The 20499-nt window shown below is 46.9% G+C and overlaps 1 protein-coding gene across 1 annotated transcript in view; it reads left to right on the top strand.

Moving 5' to 3' along the window:
* The window catches only part of si:ch211-266g18.6 (synaptotagmin-like protein 2), a 69993-nt gene extending 57282 nt beyond the window's left edge, over positions 1–12711 (top strand). The window contains exons 14-15 of the mRNA XM_014209985.3: positions 9563–9768; positions 10455–12711. Of these exons, the coding sequence (XP_014065460.2) occupies positions 9563–9768; positions 10455–10594 (346 nt within the window). The 3' untranslated portion in view covers positions 10595–12711. The remainder of the gene's footprint in view (positions 1–9562; positions 9769–10454) is intronic.
* Positions 12712–20499: the final 7788 nt, after the last annotated feature.

The following is a 20499-nucleotide window of genomic DNA, read 5'->3' on the forward strand; positions in this document are numbered from 1 at the left end:
CAGGCTCTCATGTGAATCATTTTAACTTTGAGCCTGTTTCTTATGCTAAGCACTAAAAGCAGTTGACACTAAAAAGTCTGCAGGTCCAGATAACCTGGATCCCTACCTCAAAAGGTAGCAGCTGATATTATTACTGAACCTGTGGCTCACATTTTCTCTTGACCAATTCTATAGCCAGCATTTGGAAATCAGCTGATGTCCTCCCACTGCTAAAGGTTTGGTGTCACGTCTACTCCTTCTCCTCCCCTCTGGCGTTCAACGTCGCCAGAGTACTAACCACTGGTCGTGGGATTCATCATTACGCACACCTGGCATCCATCATTACACGCACCTGTTGATCATTAGGATACTCACTTGGACTCTGAATACCTTCCCTTTATCTGTCACTCCCTTGGGTTTCTTCCTCAGTCGGTGTTGTTCATGTTATATCACCACTGTTACGCTGTTTCGTTTTCATGTTTGTTGTTTTATTAACCTCTATGTGACCGGCGGGACGAATTCGTCCCACCTACGTAACATCCACTGCCAGCCTGTGGCGCGATTTTCAAAATCTTCAAAATCCTATTACTTCAATTTCTCAAACATATGACTATTTTACAGCCATTTAAAGATAAGACTCTCGTTAATCTAACCACACTGTCCGATTTCAAAAAGGCTTTACAACGAAAGCAAAACATTAGATTATGTCAGCAGAGTACCAAGCCAGAAATAATCAGACACCCATTTTTCAAGCCAGCATATAATGTCACCAAAACCCAGAAGACAGCTAAATGCAGCACTCACCTTTGATGATCTTCATCAGATGACAACCCTAGGACATTATGTTATACAATACATGCATGTTTTGTTCAATCAAGTTCATATTTATATCAAAAACCAGCTTTTTACATTAGCATGTGACGTTCAGAACTAGCATACCCCCCGCAAACTTACGGGGAATTCGCTAACATTTTACTAAATTACTCACGATAAACGTTCACAAAAAGCATAACAATTATTTTAAGAATTATAGATACAGACCTCCTCTATGCACTCGATATGTCCGATTTTAAAATAGCTTTTTGGTGAAAGCACATTTTGCAATATTCTAAGTATATAGCCCAGGCATCACGGGCTCGCTATTTAGACACCCGGCAAGTTTAGCACTCACCATAATCATATTTACTATTATAAAAATGTCATTACCTTTTGTTGTCTTCGTCAGAATGCACACCCAGGACATCTACTTCAATAACAAATGTTGGTTTGGTCCAAAATAATCCATCGTTATATCCGAATAGCGGCGTTTTGTTCGTGCGTTCCAGACACTATCCGAAATAGTAAAGAAGTGTCGCGCGCTTGGCGCAATTCCTGACAATAAAATTCAAAGTATTCAATTGCCGTACGTCGAAGCATGTCAACCGCTGTTTAAAATCAATTTTTACGTCATTTTTCTCGTAGAAAAGCGGTAAAATTCCGACAGGGAATCTCCTTTTCGGCAAACAGAGGAAAAAATCCCAAAGGCGGGGGCGGTCGGGGTCACGCGCATAAGCTAGTGTCTCTTGATGGGCCACTTGAGAAAGGCGATAATGTGTTTCAGCCTGGGGCTGGAATGACGACATTCTCTTTTTTCCCGGGCTATGAGAGCCTATGGACGACGTGGGAAGTGTCACGTTAGAGCAGAGATCCTTAGTAAATGATAGAGATGGCAAAGAAGTTCCAGAAATGGTCAGACAGGCCACTTCCTGTAAAGGAATCTCTCAGGTTTTGACCTGCCATTTGAGTTCTGTTATACTCACAGACACCATTCAAACAGTTTTAGAAAATTTAGGGTGTTTTCTATCCATATGTAATAAGTATATGCATATTCTAGTTACTGAGTAGGAGTGGTAACCAGATTAAATCGGGTATGTTTTTTATCCAGCCGTGTCAATGCTGCCCCCTAGCCCTAACAGGTTAAAATATTCACCTGCTTCTCGACTCACAGCGGCATTGTTACAGAATACCGACTCAAACTATGGAAGCAGCAGGAAATTTAAAAATCTCTCAGACGGTCAATTAACAGGGTAATCTTCTACGTCAACACCATGACCAGCTGGCACAACTGGGATCGGCTATGGAGGAGGTTCTTCGCAGTGTGCAACGTCTCGAACACACCCAGGAGGCGTTCCCTTCATCCAGTGGAGGTAACTCTACAACCAGTCGACCCAGTGAGTTAGCACATTCAGCAACCCGCGCAGGTCAGCGATGCCCATTTATCCAATCCTGGATAAATATTATGGTACACCATCCAAATGTCGTGGCTTCCTACTTCAGTGCTCCCTCTATTTTACGCATCAGATGGGAGCTCCCAACACTGTTTCCAAGGTTGCCACGGGGATTTCTCTACTGACTGGGCGGGCGTTGGAATGAGCTAAGGCGGTCTCAGGGGGAAAGGAGGATCTTGATTCTTATGAGGGGTTCATGGCTCAGTTTTACATATATTTTTAATCATCCCCCAGAGGGCAGTGAGGGAGGTGAGCGGCTACTGCAATTACAGCAGGGGAACCAGACGGCTGCTGAATACGCGCTCACCTTTCGGACAGTAGCAGCATCCACTGGATGGAATGTGCCGGCACTTCGCACGCCATTCAGAAGAGGTCTGAGCGAGGAGGTCCAGACGGAACTGGCCTATCGAGACAATCTCACCTTGCGATGGCCATCCGTCTGGATAACATACTTTGGGAGTGCCGGTACTCTCATCGTTTCTCTCCCTCCCCAGTGAACACTCGGGATCAGAGCCTGAACCCATGGAGGTAGCGGTCACACGCCTCCCCACGGCAGAGCGCCGCAGACGGATACAACTGGGGCTCTGTTTGTACTGTGGACAAGAAGGGCACAAGCTCCAGAGGTGTCCGGCATGTCCGAACCTGGGATCCACAAGAGCAGAGGACAGTCACGTGATCTTCCACCCCCTGGAGCAGGAGTGAGTATGCCGTCTTCATCATTGTCGTCTTCATCACGCTATAACCCTACCATCTCATGGTCGAGGATGAGAATTACACACTGTTCACCCGAGTGCCGGAGGACCTGCTTCCCTGTCCCGTGTGGTTCCATGTTGAGAGTCCTATGGTTGCCCTTCAGCCCATGTCCCGGAGGTATACCAGGACCTGTGAGAGATATTCTCCAAGACTCGGCCCACCTGTCTTCCTCCTCATCGCCCCTAGGACTGTTGCCATCGACCCGCTTGCAGGTGCAGCGCATTTATCCTCTGTGGGTGGCTGAGATCCAGGCCATGGATGATTACATCCAAGAGGCGAGCTAACAAGGTTTCATCTGCACTTTCACTTCCCCTGCATCGGCTGTTTCTTTTCTTCATGGCCAAGAAGGATGGAGGGTTACGTCCCTGCATTGACTACAGAGGACTCAACGAAATCACCACAAAGTATCAGTACCCTCTCCCATTGGTGCCGTCAGCAATCGAACAGCTCCGCGGGGCGAGTTTTTTTTACCACACTGGACCTGTGGAGTGCTTACAATCTCATCCGCATCCGGGAGGGGGATGAGTGGAAAACGGCATTTAGCACGATGTCTTGTCACTACGAGTACTTGGTGACGCCAATGCTCCGTCAGTGTTCCAGGCTTTCGTCAATGAGGTGTTCAGGGACATGCTCGGACACCAGGTGGTCGTGTATATCGATGACATCCTGATCTACTCGGCTACCCTGGAGGATCACATCACTCAAGTTCGAACAGTCCTGGAACGCCTACTGGCTAACCATCTGTTTGTCAAGGCTGAGAAGTGCCAATTTAACCAGAGGTCGGTATACTTCTTAGGTTACCAAATCAGCCCGCAGGGAGTGAGGATGGAAGATAAGAAGGTAGATGCAGTCAGGTCATGGCCAGTCCCAACCACCATAAAACGGGTACAATGGGGTTTTGGGGCTTGCCAACTTCTACCGTTGCTTCATCAGGAACTACAGCTCTGTCGCTGCTCCTCTCACATCTCTCCTTAAGGGAGGGCCCCGTAGGTTGGTGTGGAGCCCAGCAGCTGAAGAGGCCTTTGGTATCCTTAAGGGACATTTCACCTCCACCCCATTGCTAAAATTTCCAGATCCCACGATATCCTTTGTGGTGGAGATGGACGCTTCAGAGGTAGGTGTGTTATACCCCTGTGCGTTTTACTCTAAGAAACTGTCCCCTGCAGAGAGGAATTACGACGTCGGGGATTGGGAGCTTCTGGCAGTGAAGTTGGCATTAGAGGAGTGGAGACACTGCCTGGAGGGCGCGAAGGAACCATTCGTCATTCTCACCGACCATCGGAACCTGGAGTACATATGGACAGCGAGGAGGCTGAATCCGCACCAAGCGAGGTGGGTACTGTTCTTCACAAGGTTTGACTTCACGCTGACCTATTGCCTAGGTTCAAAGAACACCAAGGCCGATGTCCTGTCTCTACGATTTGGGAGAGGGTCCTGTCCAGAGTGCACCTATAATCCCATCCTCCCGAGTCGTAGCTTCTGTGGTCTGGGACATAGATGCGGACATCCGCCAGGCTCTGGAGAAGGAGCCCGCACCCAATAACTGTCCTCCTGAATTCATTTACGTTCCCACAGGGATAAAAGATCGGCTGCTGACCTGGGCGCACACAGTTGTCGTCGCTAGACATCCAGGTTTTCTCGCACTATCCATTCCATCTCTGAGAAATACTGTTGGTCCACCTTAGCGCAGGACATCACTTGTTATGTCAACTCCTGTTCCGTATGTGCTCAAACAAAATCCCCCCGGAACGCTCCAGCAGGTAAACTCCTTCCCATGCCTCAGAAACCCTGGTCACATCTATCTTTTGACTTTGTAACCGATCTCCCCTCTGACGGTTTCACCACCATTTTGGTGGTAGTGGATAGATTTTCTAAGTCCTGTCATTTAATCCCTCTTCCTGGTCTCCCCAATGCTCTCCAGGTCGCTGAGGTACTCTTCCAGCAGGTCTTCCGGCACTATGGCCTTCTGGAGGACATATTCATATTCTCCCACCGTGGCCCTCAGTTCACATCATTAGTATGGAGGGCCTTTTTGGAGAAGCTTGGGGTCACAGTCGGCCGTCTAACGAGCAGGTGGAGAGGATGAACCAAGAGCTAGGGAGGTTCCTAAGGAGTCACTGTCAGGACCGGCAGGGTGAGTGGGCACGATTCCTTCCATGGGCAGAGTACCCCCAGAACTCGCTACGTCACTCCTCAATGGGGTTGACCCCCTTCCAGTGTGTTTTGGGTTTCCAGCCGGGCCTGGCTCCGTGGACTCCGGGCCAGACCGAAAACTCCTGCGGTTGATGAGTGGCCTGCCTGTTCCATCGTCAAAAGGAACAGGCAGACCGCCACCGCAGTGAGACCCCTGTATTCCACCCTGGGGATCGAGTCTGGCTTTCTACCAGGAACTTCCCACGCCGCCTGCCCTGCAAGAAACTGAGGCCCCGGTTTGTGGGGCCATTCAAGGTTCTCTGGAGGGTCATCGAGGTGGCGTATAGGTTACAGCTCCCAAGTCATTATCGTATTGCACCCTCTTTTCATGTCTCCTTTCTCAGGCCGGTGGTTCCTGGTCCCCTAGCTGATGCTGTCCCCCACAACACCCCCGATCCCACCTGGACATTGAGGAAATGTCCGGTGTATGCTGTCAGATCCCACCTGGATTCCCGGTGTCGTAGGGGTCGGTTCCAGTACCTGGTGGACTGGGGGGGTATGGCCCAGAGGAGTGATGTTGGGTTCTGGTGGAGGACATTCTGGATCCCAACATCCGTGATTTTCACCTTCGATGACCAACCCGCTCCTCATCCTCGGGGTCGTCCCTCTGGTCTGCCTCGTTCGGCAACCGGAGCCGCACGTCAGAGGGGGGTACTGTCACATCTACTCCTGCTCCTCCCCTCCGGCGTTCGACGTCGCCGGAGTACTAACCACCGGTCCTGGGATTCATCATTACGCACACCTGCAGATCATTAGGATACTCACCTGGACATACGTAGCTCCCTGATTACCTTCCCTTTATCTGTCACTCCCTTGGGTTCCTTCCTCAGTCAGTATTGTTCCTGTGTTTATGCTATATCACCACTGTTACGCTGTCTCGTTTGTTGTTTTATTAAACGATGCACCTGCTTCTCGACTCACAGTGTCACTGTTACAGGTGGAGATCCCTCAGATGCTAATAACTATCGTCCAAACTCCCTATCCTGGCCAAAGTATTTGAATCCCTAGTGAGTTCACAGTTAAACATCTTAATTGAAAATAACATACTGAGCGGGGTTCAGTCTGGCTTTTGATTGGGGCACAGCACCCCAACTGCAGGTGCTCTGTTTGTTGATTTATCAAAGGCATTTGATTCAGTTGACTATTAGTTTTTGCTAGCTAGACTCAGTAACATTGGTCTCAGTGAAGGGGCAGTAAATAGTTCCTAAACCAATCTTTCTGACAGAACACTATGTATATACTGACAATCACAAGTCTAGCTTTCTTGAGATTAATAGAGGTGTGCCCCAGGGTTCCATTTTAGCTCCTGTGTTGTTCTCAATTCCTATTAATGATTTGGGGAATGGGATTCAACCAGCAAAGTTGCATCTGTATGCAGATGATCCAGTCATATATTGATGTGCTCCTTCTCTGGTTCAGGCTGTTGAAGAGCTCCAGACTGCTTTTCAGGCACTGCAGGCCTCCCTTTATGGTCTCAAACTGGTCTTGATTATAAAAAAAATACTAAATTCATGACCTTTACCAGAGCTCACACTCAGCCAGAGAAGGTTAACATTTTCACACCTTGTGGCTTATCCATTGAAAAAGTGTCATCCTACAAATACCTACGTAGGTACAGTGTATGGTTGGATGACACATTGTCCTTTTAAAGTTCATATAAATAATCTTGTAAGGAAGCTTACATTGAAATTGCTTCCCGCTTATGGCTAGAAAGAAGCTTGTTCAGGACACTTTTCTCTCTGTAATTGAATATGGTGACTTGTTGTATATGCATGCAGCCTCCTCTGTTTTACAGAGACTGGACTCTGTTCATTATGCATCCTCCTTTTAAATCCATTTTTCAAATGCCAAGTCAATCACCCACCATTGCACCTTGTAGCAAAATGGTAGGTTGGAACTCCCTTTATATGCGCAGAAAGCTACATGTGTTCATCAACAAAGCCCTTTTGGGTAAACTCCCTCTTTACCTCTGTAGTCTGGTCTCCTTCACCACCAGCAGTTACCGGTTTGCTAGGTGGTTGCTATTTAATGTCCCCAGGACATTTACAGTATTAGGCAAGACTGCCTTCTCGTCTTGTGCACCAGAGGCATGGAATAGTCTACAATCCATGCTTCATTTAGATTTGTTAGTGCCACTGAATGAATTTAAAATATTGATGGGAGACTCTGTTACAGAGGAGTGTAAATGCTTTTTTAAAAGTATTTTTTTCATATTGTATTGTTGTATGTTTTAACCCCTGGTCGGGCTCGGGACGGACATCCAGTGAAAAATCCTATCGCCATTAGCATAACAAAATGTAATATTGCATAACAAAATTAGCATAACAAAATTAGCATAACAAAATGTAATATATATTTTTTCAAATATAGGACTATGTTATATCGTTTTATAGATACACCTCTCCTGAATCAAACCACGTTGTCCGATTTCAAAAAGACTTTACAGCAAAAGAAAAACATTAGATTATGTTAGAGGAGTATATCGTAAAAGTAGCCACATAGCCATTTTCCGACCAACCACATGCATCACAAATAACCAAAAAACAGCTAAATGCAGCACTAACCTTTGACAATCTTCATCAGATGACACTCCTAGGACATCATGTTACACAATCCATGCATTCTATTGTTCGATAAAGTTCATATTTATATATAAAAACAGCAATTTACATCGGCGCTTGACGTTGACTAACTATTTTCCCTCAAATGCATCCGGTGAAACAGCGCTACAATTTACTAAATTACTATTCGAAAACATTTTTAAAATGTAATATTGTCATTCTAAGATTTATAGATGAATATCTCTTGAAAGCACCTGTAATGCCAGATTTAAAAATAACTTTACTGGGTAATCACACTTTGCGATAAAAGGGATGCGATACTCAGAAAAATAGGCTACCGTTACAGGTCAGCACCATCTTGTAACAATCGCATATCAAATCTACTCTTGTATACTATTGTCAATAATCCCTTACCTTTGATTATCTTCATCAGAAAGCACTTCCAGGCATCCCAGGTCCACAACAAATGTATTTTCGTTCGAAAAAGTTAATCCTTTACGTCCCAATAGCTTGTTCTTGTTAGCGCGTTCTGAAGGTTGCTCCAAAACTTCCGTCGGCTGCGGGACTCCTCTTTCAATAAAATGCATTTTTTTAATTTAGGTTCGTTCAAACATTGTATAACATAAATCTTTAGGGCCTTTTTCAACCAGAGCTCCAATAAAATTCAAGGGGGACGATTGCATTGTCTTTCAAAACGTTTCGAAAGGGGAGGGTAGCCAGGGGCGCCGGTGTCATAATGGTGATGGCCCTCCTCATGTGACCACTTTCCACAGCGTGTCATTCAGTCAGTTCACAGTAGGAGACTCAAACCACTTTGTAAAGACTGGGGACATCTAGTGGAAGCAATAGGAAGTGCTCAATGAACCATTGCTCATGGTGTGATTTATAGGCAAAGTGATGAAGTTGAGTCTGCAATTCAGAATTCCACATCCTGTTACGATCGGTCCCGGGTTTTGACTGCCATATCAGTTCTGTTACACTCACAGACACCATTTAAACAGTTTTAGAAACTTTAGGCTGTTTTCTATCCACAAGTATTAATTATATGCATATCCTAGCTTCTGAGTTTGAGTAGGAGGCCGTTTAAAATGGGCACAAATTTTTCTAAAATCGCTGTAGCGCCCCCTATCCTAGGCGACCGTCAAGAGGTTAATTCTGTAATGTATTGATTGTTGCTGCCTTCTTTGCCAGGTCTCTGAGTCTCAATGGGCTTTTCCTTGTTAAATAAAGGTTTGCGATTATTCCAAGTGTAAGGTGTAAAAAAACAAAGCTCATTTACCTAATTGTAGAAAGCAGATCATTCAATCGACGGTCCTAGACTATGGAGATATCATCTATATGAATGTAGCTGCCACTTCACTAAAGCCATTAGATGCGGTTTACCACAGTGTTCTATGTTTTATTACGGGTGACAGGTTTAGTACACATCACTGCATTCTCTACCAAAAGAGCTGACCCTCTTTGATGTCATGTAGCACCATACATTGCTTAAATTGTATTTATAAAGCTCTTTTTCAAAAACAACCACTGTACCCAACATCATTGTTAACCTTTAGACGTATGAGTTACCATACCCGGTCTCAGGGATGGCTAACACTGGGAAAGTCCTTCGGTCTCTACAGTTAGAAAGCGAGGCATTTTTTTTTCTCAGCTTCTTAATGAACTCATCAATATGTTATTTTTTCTATGATAGCTTATCATCTATCCAGATGCACAGATATTTCCAAGCAGAGACACACCATATGCTAAAGTCATTAACGTAATTTTTATGTGCTATAGAAAACAAAATTATTGCATTTTCTATGTCAGTTACATGTTGCCTGACACAAGCAAGAAGAGTCGTCAGAAGACGCGGGTGGTGAAGAAGAGCCAAAAGCCTGTGTATAACCACGCCATGGTGTACGACGGTTTCTGTGCCGGAGAGGTCAAAGAGGCTTGCTGCGAGCTGACTGTGTGGGACCACAACAAACTCTCCAATCAGTTCCTGGGAGGGGTGCGCCTCAGTCTGGGCACAGGTGATTATTAAACACCATTTTATCATGATGTTACTTGTGCTTTACTCATGCTTGACAAATGTCTGTGATAGTACGTTTGGAAATTTGTTACGAAATGTAATCAATTTCCATGGCTGAAGCACTAAAAACATAGTTTAACAACTGAAAAAACAAAGTATGTGTCACATCCTGACCAGTAGAGGGAGTATTTGTATTGTAGTTTGGTAGGACGTGGCAGAAGAGTATTTGTTTCATATGGTTTGGGTTGTGTGTGTAGTATTAAAGGGGTGTTTGGTTTATGTATTCCGGGGTTTTAGTTTATGTTCTGGTTTGTCTATTTCTTTGTTGTCTGTGTGGCTCCCGATCAGGAACAGCTGTACGTCGTTGTTCCTGATTCGGAGTCATATATTAGGAGCTTGTTTTCACCTGGGGTTTTTGTGGGTAGTTGTATTTTGCACTGCTACGTATAGCCTGTAAAACTGTCGTCTGCCGTTCTTTGTTTTGTTGTTTTTTCGTGTTCTCTTTATTTAATAAATAATAAGATGAGCATCAACATTCCTGCTGCGTTTTGGTCATCAATACACAACGACAACCGTGACAGTATGAGATGCTACTATAGTTCGTCTTTGATTTTGGTATAGAAGTTGTTCTCTCAAATATTTTGCAATGGCTTTTCTGAAATGCCTTACTTTTCTGTTTGATTCCAGGACAAAGCTATGGCAAAAACGTGGACTGGATGGAATCTGTCAATGAGGAAATTAAACTTTGGGAAAATATGCTATCAAGTCCAGATGCTTGGGTGGAGGGTGAGATCCCCCTTCGTTCCTCTATGACCCCCAGGAAGTAGAATAAATCAGTGCGGGAGCGCAGCGCAGTGGTAGTGCTAGAGTCGAACACGCGCATATTTCCATGAGCAACACTTTCCAACTTTCTACCCTCTTCAACTGTACCCCATAATCTACATTCTAACTTTTCTGAAAAAAGGAAAACAAATATATCAGGATGATGAGGTTCGGTAAAAGGTAATTACTGCTCAGAACCTTTTTCTTGTGATAGAGATTTTTGACTGTGATTAATCAAAGTATAAAGAATTAGAATTGCAATGCATAATTTTTCTGTGTATTTTTTATTCACCAATACTTTACTTACAGTACCAGTAAAAAGTTTGGACACATCTACTCATTCCAGGGTTTTTCTTAATGTGTACTATTTTCTACATTGTAGAATAATAGTGAAAACATCACAACTACGACATTTTTATTTTACCTTTATTCAACTAGGCAAGTCAGTTAAGAACATATTATTATTTACAATGACGGCCTAGGAACAGTGGGCTAACTGCCTTGTTCCGGGGCAAAACGACATTTTTACCTTGTCAGCTCAGGGATTCGATCTAGCAACCTTTCGGTTACTGGCCCAATGCTCTAACCACTAGGCTACCTGTCACCCCAAAACATAACACAAATGTGATCATTTATTAACTAAAAATGTTAAACAAATCAAAATATATTTTATATTTCAGATTCTTCAAAGGAGCCACCCTTTGCCTTGATGACAGCTTTGCACACTCTTGGCCTTCTCTCAACTAGCTTTACCTGGAATGCTTTTCAAACAGTCTTGAAGGAGTTCCCACATATGCTGAGCACTTGTTGGCTGCTTTTCCTTCACTCTGCGGTCCAACTTATCCCAAACCATCTCAATTGGGTTGAGGTCGGGTGATTGTGGAGGCCTGGTCATCTGATGCAGCACTCTCCTTCTTGGTCAAATAGCCCTTACACAGCCTGGAGGTGTGTTGGGTCATTGTCCTGTTGAAAAACAAATGATAGTGGGACTAAGTGTAAACTATACGGGATGGCGTATTGCTGCAGAATGCTGTGGTAGCCTTGCTGGTTAAGTGTGCCTTGAATTCTAAATAAATCACAGACGGTGTCACCAGCAAAGCACCCCCTCACCATCACACCTCCTCCATGCTTTTGGGTGGGAACCACACATGCAGAGATCATCCATTCACCTACTCTGCGTCTCACATAAACACTGCGGTTGGAACCAAAAATCTCTAATTTGGACTCACCAGACCAAACGACAGATTTCCACCGGTCTAATGTCCATTGCTTGTGTTACTTTGCCCAAGCAAGTCTCTTCTTGTTATTGGTGTCCTTTAGTAGTGGTTTCTTTACCGAAATTAGACTATGAAGGCCTGATTCACGCAGTCTCTGAACAGTTGATGTTGAGATGTGTCTGTTACTTGAACTCTGAAGCATTTATTTGGGCTGCAATTTCTGAGGCTGGTAACTCTAATGAACATTTCCTCTGCAGCAGAGGTAACTCTGGGTCTTCATTTCCTGTGGCGGTCCTCATGAGAGCCAGTTTCATCATAGCGCTTGATGGTTTTTGTGACTGCATTTGAAGAAATGTTCCATATTGACTGACCTTCATGTCTTAAAGTAATGGACTGTTGTTTCTCTTTGCTTATTTGAGCTGTTCTTGCCATAATATGAACTTGGTCTTTTACAAAATAGGACTATCTTCTGTATACCACCCCTACCTTGTCACAACACAAATGATTGGCTCAAACGCATTAAGAAGGAAAGAAATACCCCAAATTAACTTTTAACAAGGCAGACCTGTTAATCGAAATGCATTCCAGATGACTACCTCATGAAGCTGGTTGAGAGAATGCCAAGAATGTGCAAAGCTGTCATCAAGGCAAAGGATGGCTATTTTGAAGAATCTTAAATGTAAAATATATTTTGGTCACTACATGATTCCATATGTGTTATTTCATAGTTTTGATGTCTTCAGCTTTATTTACCTACAATGTAGAAAATAGTATAAAATTAAGAAAAACCCTGGAATAAGTAGGTGTGTCCAAACTTTTGTCTGGTACATCTTGTCATTTCCCAGGGAGTGTGTCTGTTTTCAAATTATGTAAGTGTAAAAATAAAGTTATGTTTGTAAAATGGTCACCAGCTTTATTTAGCTTTTTTGTACAGTACTGCATAGTACATTATGGTTAAAATCTAGTGCTTACTGACCTAATGTGGGACAAGGACAGAATTGTGCTGACTTTACACAGAACATTGCGAGACAGAATCTGGGATCAGGATGACATTTTTTCACAGGATGAAAGGAAGGACAAAAGGTCAATTGGATAACAAAGCAAGCACTCTATCATGTAGTAAGTGTCTTCCTTTATGTGCAATCAGTTAATGCATTATATGTTTATCTCTCAATACCACAAGGATGACGCAAGTGAAGTTTGGTCTAGTGCTGTAGGTTGGTTATCTTGGAATTCAGCAGGTAATAATTCTTAATAAGTAATTAATAATTATGTAATAAGTCATTACATAATGTATTGAGTTTATTTTCCAATTCTGGGGTCCATTTGACTAATGGTTTATATTAAGATTTCAGTGTTAGTGTATTGGTATATGGCAGTCATCTTTGATTCTTGAACTTTATTTTTTAATCTGTTTGTGCAAATGATTTAAATCTCAGTTGGTACACTCAACATTGGCATTCCAAAATACTTAAACACATTCACAGCTGTAATATACTGAAAGATCAACTTGTACCAAAATGATACGAAGAGAAGAGCATGGAGAAGGGAAGGAACTGCTCATGATCTGAAGCATACCACCTCATCTGGGAAGCATGGTGGAGGTAGTGTTATGGCGTGGGCATGTATGGCTGCGAATGGACCTGGTTCCCTTGTATTTATTGATGATGTGACTGCTGACAATAGCAGCAGGATGAATTCTGAAGTGTTTAGGGCTATATTATCTGCTCAGATTCATCCAAATGCTTCAAAAATCATTGGATGGCGCTTTACAGTGCAGATGACCTTAAGCATACTGTAAAAGCAACCCAATACTTTTTTAAGTCAAAGAAGTGGAATGTTCTGCAATGGCCAAGTCAATCACCTGACCTGAATCCAATTGAGCATGCATTTCACTTGCTGAAGGTGAACCTGAAGGCAAAATACCACAAGAACAAGCAGGAACTGAAGACAGCTGCAGTAAAGGCTGGTAGAGCATCACCAGGGAAGAAACCCAGCATATGGTTGAATGTCACCATGTAGCAAAAAAAAATGCTCCATCGTCAAATTCGTGTTGATGAGAGGAATCACTTGAAGCCATTGCGGTCTGGTCAGTTCTTTCAGTGTTGCTCAAAGGATTGTGTTGTTAGCGTTAGCAAATGATGTTATTCTTCAATAACACAAACTCCAAAGCGAATCAGGGGCAGAAAAATAGATTTATTCAGACAAATCAAGATGTTATGCTGGGAGTCAGATGTTCAGTCTCCAGTGTCCTCATGTTCAGTGTCCTCAGCTTTTCCCCCAGAATAAAGGAACAGGATGCCACTTATAACCCCTCCAACCTAGCCTGAGGTTGACCAATCAGAAGTCCTTGCAGGACCACTTGGCCAATGGCCAAATAACAAGTATCTCACTCCAGACTCAATGTACAGACCAATGAAAATGTGACCCACGTAGCACACGTTGTTCTGAGTTCAGGAGTGACATTCTACAGATTCTGAACAGATGTTGAACTGAAACCCATCTCCTATTACCATTCGCTATTGACCATTAGTACTCTCGTTTTTAGTTTAGTCCTCTCAAACTCTCCTACTCTGCGTTGTGTAGTTATCTTTAAAATATTCTTACATTAGCGTCTGCCTCCACTTCAGAAAAGCCTGCCTTGGGGGAGGGACAGAGCCAGAGCACGAAGCACTGCCCCACACAAGTTGTAGTCTTCCAGAGACTGGAAAAATGTGTCAGCTCATATATTTAGCAATGAATCCACTGGTAGGAACATTGCTGAAAGAAGTCCAATGTCTCTATCGAACAAGGACAACCATATCTATACCACAAAAATGTATAATGCGAACAATATCACATAGAGCCTTCACGAAATGCCACAAATAGGACTAAATTTATGTTCAGATCTCACAATACACCGGAAGCCGCCATAGGGTGTATCATTCAGCACGCATCACCCAGACCTGACTTCCTCCTGGGCAATTATGTGTGAAACATATCTGACTGACATAGAAATGGCTCGGACATGATGAAAACAAGCCCAGATTCACCCAGGGTGAAATTCCCTTTTAACTGGGACTTTATCAATGAGAATTGATCCACAGTAAAACGAGTCCTGTATCGACATAACCTGAAAGGCCGCTCAGCAAGGAAGAAGCCACTGCTCCAAAACCACCATAAAAAAGCCAGACTACGGTTTGCAACTGCACATGGGGACAAGGATTGTACTTTTTGGAGAAATGTCCTCTGGTCTGATGAAACAAAAATAGAACTGTTTGGCCATAATGACCATCATTATGTTTGAAGGAAAATTGGGGGGAGGCTTGCAAGCCGAAGAACAACATCCCAACCGTGAAGCAGGAGGGACTGGTGCACTTCACAAACAGATGGCTTCACGAGGAAAGGAAAATTTGGTGGATATATTGAAGCAACAATTCAAGACATCAGTCAGTAAGTTAAAGCTTCTTCACAAATGGGTCTTCCAAATGGACAATGACCCCAAGCATCCTTCCAAGGTTGTGGCAAAATGGCTTAAGGACAACCAAGTCAAGGTATTGGAGTGGCCATCACATGACCTCAATCCTATAGAACATAGTGGCCAGACTGAGTGGCCAGACTGCCCGGTTCTGCCAGAGTGGCCAGACTGCCCGGTTCTGCCAGAGTGGCCAGACTACCCGGTTCTGCCAGAGTGGCCAGACTGCCCGGTTCTGCCAGAGTGGCCAGACTGCCCGGATCTGCCAGAGTGGCCCTCCTGTCCTCCAGTCCAGCCCGAGTGGCCCTCCTGTCCCCCGGCCCAGCCAGAGTGGCCCTCCTGTCCCCCGGCCCAGCCAGAGGGGCCCTCCTGTCCCCCGGCCCAGCCCGAGGGGCCCTCCTGTCCCCCGGCCCAGCCCGAGGGGCCCTCCTGTCCCCCGGCCCAGCCTGAGTGGTCCGTCTGCCAGGGTCAGCCCGAGTGGCCCGTCTGCCCGGCGCAGCTATCGGCATCATCAAAGTGGGCAACGCCGAAGGTGGAGCGAGGTCCACGTCCTGCACCTGAGCCACCTCCAGGATAGGTGGGTTGGGGAGGGAGTGTGTAGCACAGTGCCGTCGGTGACGGCAGCCACCCTCCCTTCCCTCCCTTATTGTATAGGTGTTCTTTTTTGTTGGGGTATTGGGGATTTTCTTGTGTTTTCCTTTTTTAGGTGCATCCCGGGGTCTGCACCTTGAGGGGGGGGTACTGTCACGTCCTGACCAGTAGAGGGTGTAGTTGGGTCAGGACGTGGCAGAAGAGAGTGTGTGTTTTATTGTTTCATTGATTTTGGCCGTGTGACTTCCAATCAGGCACAGCTGTAGAGGGTTTTGGTTGATTGGGAGTCACACATAAGTTGCCTACGTTTCCTTTGTGTTTCGTGGGTAATTGTGCTTGTCATTGTGGTTGCACCTGACAGGACTGTGTTGGCTGTCAGTTTTGTTGTTTTTGTAAAATGCATAGTGTTCGTGTAATTAAATATGACGAACCCTAACTCCGCCGCATTTTGGTCCACTTCTTCCTCAGACAGCCGTTACAGATTTTAAAATAGCTTTTCGGTGAAAGCACATTTTGCAATATTCTAAGTAGATAGCCCGTCATCACAGGGCTAGCTATTTAGACACCCAGCAAGTTTAGCACTCACCAAAGTCAGATTTACTATAAGAAAAATGTTATTACCTTTGCTGTTCTTCGTCAGAATGCACTCCGAGGACTTCTACTTCAATAACAAATGTTGGTTTGGTTCAAAATAATCCATAGTTATATCCAAATAGCGGCGTTTTGTTCGTGCGTTCAAGACACTTTCCGAAAGGGTAAAGAAGGGTGACGTGCCCGACGCGTTTCGTGACAAAAAAATTCTAAATATTCCATTACCGTACTTCGAAGCATGTCAACCGCTGTTTAAAATCAATTTTTATGCCATTTTTCTCGTAAAAAATAGATAATATTCCGACCGGGAAACCGTGTTTTAGTACAAAGAGAGAGAAAATAAAAACATGGGGTCACCTCGTGCACGCGCCTCAGTCTCATTGTCCTCTGATAGACCACTTACAAAAGGCGCTAATGTTTTTCAGCCAGGGGCTGCAAAGACGTCATTCAGCTTTTTCCCGGGTTCTGAGAGCCTATGGGAGCCGTAGGAAGTGTCACGTTACAGCAAAGATCCTAAGTTTTCAATAAAAAGAGTCAAAAAGCCCAAGGAATGGTCAGAGAGGGCACTTCCAGTACAGAATCTTCTCAGGTTTTTGCCTGCCATATGAGTTCTGTTATACTCACAGACACCATTCAAACAGTTTTAGAAACTTTAGGGTATTTTCTATCCAAAGCCAATAATTATATGCATATTCTAGTTTCTGGGCAGTAGTAATAACCAGATTAAATCGGGTACGTTTTTTATCCGGCCGTGCAAATACTGCCCCCTACCCTCAACAGGTTAACCTCTTGATGGTCGCCTAGGATAGGGGGCGCTACAGCGATTTTTGAAAAACATTCGTGCCCATTTTAAACGGCCTCCTACTCAAACTCAGAAGCTAGGATATGCATATAATTAATACTTGTGCATAGAAAACACCCTAAAGTTTCTAAAACTGTTTGAATGGTGTCTGTGAGTATAACAGAACTCATATGGCAGTCAAAACCCCGAGACCGATCGTAACAGGATGTGGAATTCTGAATTGCGGACTCAACTTCATCACTTTGCCTATAAATCACGCCGTGAGCAATGGTTCATTGAGCACTTCCTATTGCTTCCACTAGATGTCCCCAGTCTTTACAAAGTGGTTTGAGTCTCCTACTGTGAAAACTGACAGAATGAGAGGCTGTGGAAAGTGGTCACATGAGGAGGGCCATCACCATTATGATGCCTGCGCCCCTGGCTACCCTCCCCTTTCGAAACGTTTAGCCTCTATGGGCTAGGCGGGACGAATTCGTCCCACCTACGTAACAGCCACTTGCAGCCTGTGGCGCGATTTTCAAAACCTTAAAAATCCTATTACTTCAATTTCTCAAACACATGACTATTTTACAGCTATTTAAAGACAAGACTCTCGTTAATCTAATCACACTGTCCGATTTCAAAAAGGCTTTACAACGAAAGCAAAACATTAGATTATGTCAGCAGAGTACCAAGCCAGAAATAATCAGACACCCATTTTTCAAGCTAGCATATAATGTCACAAAAACCCAGAAGACAGCTAAATGCAGCACTCATCTTTGATGATCTTCATCAGTGTAACGGTTGTCTTCATGAATGGACCAAGGCGCAGCAGGTATGTGAATACTCATTGTTATTTTATTACCAAAAAAAGAGTAAAGCATCCACTTGAAAAAACAATGACGGTGACAACAGTAGCAGTTTTACAGGCTATACACGCAGTGTAAAAACAACTACCCACAAACCCAAGTGACAAACATACTGCTACATATATGACTCCCAATCAGGAACAACGATCCCCAGCTGTTCCTGATTAGGAGTCACAAGACCAACACAGAACACAAGACTGCCACGTCCTGACCCCAAAACTACAACAACAGCTCCATCTGCTGGTCAGGACGTGACAGTACCCCCCCCTCAAGGTGCAGACCCCGGAATGCACCTAACAACGAAAAAACACCAACCAACAAAATCCCCAACAAAACCCATAAACAATAACCCCTAAACAATAAGGGAGGGAAGGGAGGGTGGCTGCCGTCACCGACGGCACTGTGCTACACCCTCCCTCCCCAACCCACCTATCCTGGAGGTGGCTCCGGTGCAGGACGTGGACCCTGCTCCACCCTCGGCGTCGCCCACTTTGGTGGAGCCGATAGCTGCACCAGGCAGACGGACCCCTCGAGCCGGGCCGGAGGACAGGAGGGCCCTTCGGGCTGGGCCGGGGAACAGGAGGGCCCCTCGGGCTGGGCCGGGGGACAGGAGGGCCCCTCGGGCTGGGCCGGGGAGCAGGAGGGCCCCTCGGGCTTGGCCGGGGAGCAGGAGGACCCCTCGGGCTGGGCCGGGGAGCAGGAGGGCCCCTCGGGCTGGGCCGGGGAGCAGGAGGACCCCTCGGGCTGGGCCGGAGAGCAGGAGGGCCCCTCGGGCTGGGCCGGAGAGCAGGCGGGCCCCTCGGGCTGGGCCGGAAGGCATGCGGGCCACTCGGGCTGGGCCGGAAGGCATGCGGGCCACTCGGGCTGGGCCGGAAGGCATGCGGGCCACTCGGGCTGGGCCGGAAGGCATGCGGGCCCCTCGGGCTGGGCCGGAAGGCATGCGGGCCCCTCGGGCTGGGCCGGAAGGCATGCGGGCCCCTCGGGCTGGGCCGGAAGGCATGCGGGCCACTCGGGCTGGGCCGGAAGGCATGCGGGCCACTCGGGCTGGGCCGGAAGGCATGCGGGCCACTCGGGCTGGGCCGGAAGGCATGCGGGCCACTCGGGCTGGGCCGGAAGGCATGCGGGCCACTCGGGCTGGGCCGGAAGGCATGCGGGCCACTCGGGCTGGGCCGGAAGGCATGCGGGCCACTCGGGCTGGGCCGGAAGGCATGCGGGCCACTCGGGCTGGGCCGGAGGGCAGGAGGACCACTCGGGCTGGACCGGAGGGCAGGAGGACCACTCGGGCTGATCCTGACAGGCCGGGCACCTCTGGCAGAACAGGGCAGTCCGGCCACTCTGGCAGAACAGGGCAGTCCGGCCACTCTGGCAGAACAGGGCAGTCCGGCCACTCTGGCAGAACAGGGCAGTCCGGCCACTCTGGCAGAACAGGGCAGTCCGGCCACTCTGGCAGAACAGGGCAGTCCGGCCACTCTGGCAGAACAGGGCAGTCCGGCCACTCTGGCAGAACAGGGCAGTCCGGCCACTCCGGCAGAACAGGGCAGTCCGGCCACTCCGGCAGAACAGGGCAGTCCGGCCACTCCGGCAGAACAGGGCAGTGCGGCCACTCTGGCAGAACAGGGCAGTCCGGCCACTCCGGCAGAACAGGGCAGTCCGGCCACTCCGGCAGAACAGGGCAGTCCGGCCACTCCGGCAGAACAGGGCAGTCCGGCCACTCCGGCAGAACAGGGCAGTCCGGCCACTCCGGCAGAACAGGGCAGTCCGGCCACTCTGGCAGAACAGGGCAGTCCGGCCACTCCGCCAGTTCAGAGCAGTCCGGCCACTCCGGCAGTTCAGGGCAGTCCGGCCACTCCGGCAGTTCAGGGCAGTCCGGCCACTCCGGCAGTTCAGGGCAGTCCGGCCACTCCGGCAGTTCAGGGCAGTCTGGCCACTCCGGCAGTTCAGGGCAGTCTGGCCACTCTGGCAGTTCAGGGCAGTCTGGCCACTCTGGCAGTTCAGGGCAGTCTGGCCACTCTGGCAGTTCAGGGCAGTCTGGCCACTCCGGCAGTTCAGGGCAGTCTGACCTCTCTGGCGACTGTTGACTGGCGGGCAGCTCTGACGACTGTTGACTGGCGGGCAGCTCTGACGACTGTTGACTGGCGGGCAGCTCTGACGACTGTTGACTGGCGGGCAGCTGCACCATCTCGTCCGTATAGGCGAGATGGTGCGCACCTCAGCGTAACATGGCGCCCTCCACCTCGTACGCACCTCCCTGTAGTCACGGGTAGCTGGCTTACGGCTCTTCCCTGGCCTGGCCAAACTACCCGTGTGCCCCCCCCCAAAAAAATCTTGGGGCTGCCTCTCGGGTTCCCTCAGCTCCCTTAACTTGTCCGCCCAGAATTTTCTCTCGTCCTGCCAGGTCCATTCTTCC

This window comes from Salmo salar, chromosome 09 (assembly GCF_965601325.2).
Source record: "Salmo salar chromosome 09, fSalSal1, whole genome shotgun sequence".
Lineage (NCBI taxonomy): Eukaryota > Metazoa > Chordata > Actinopteri > Salmoniformes > Salmonidae > Salmo > Salmo salar.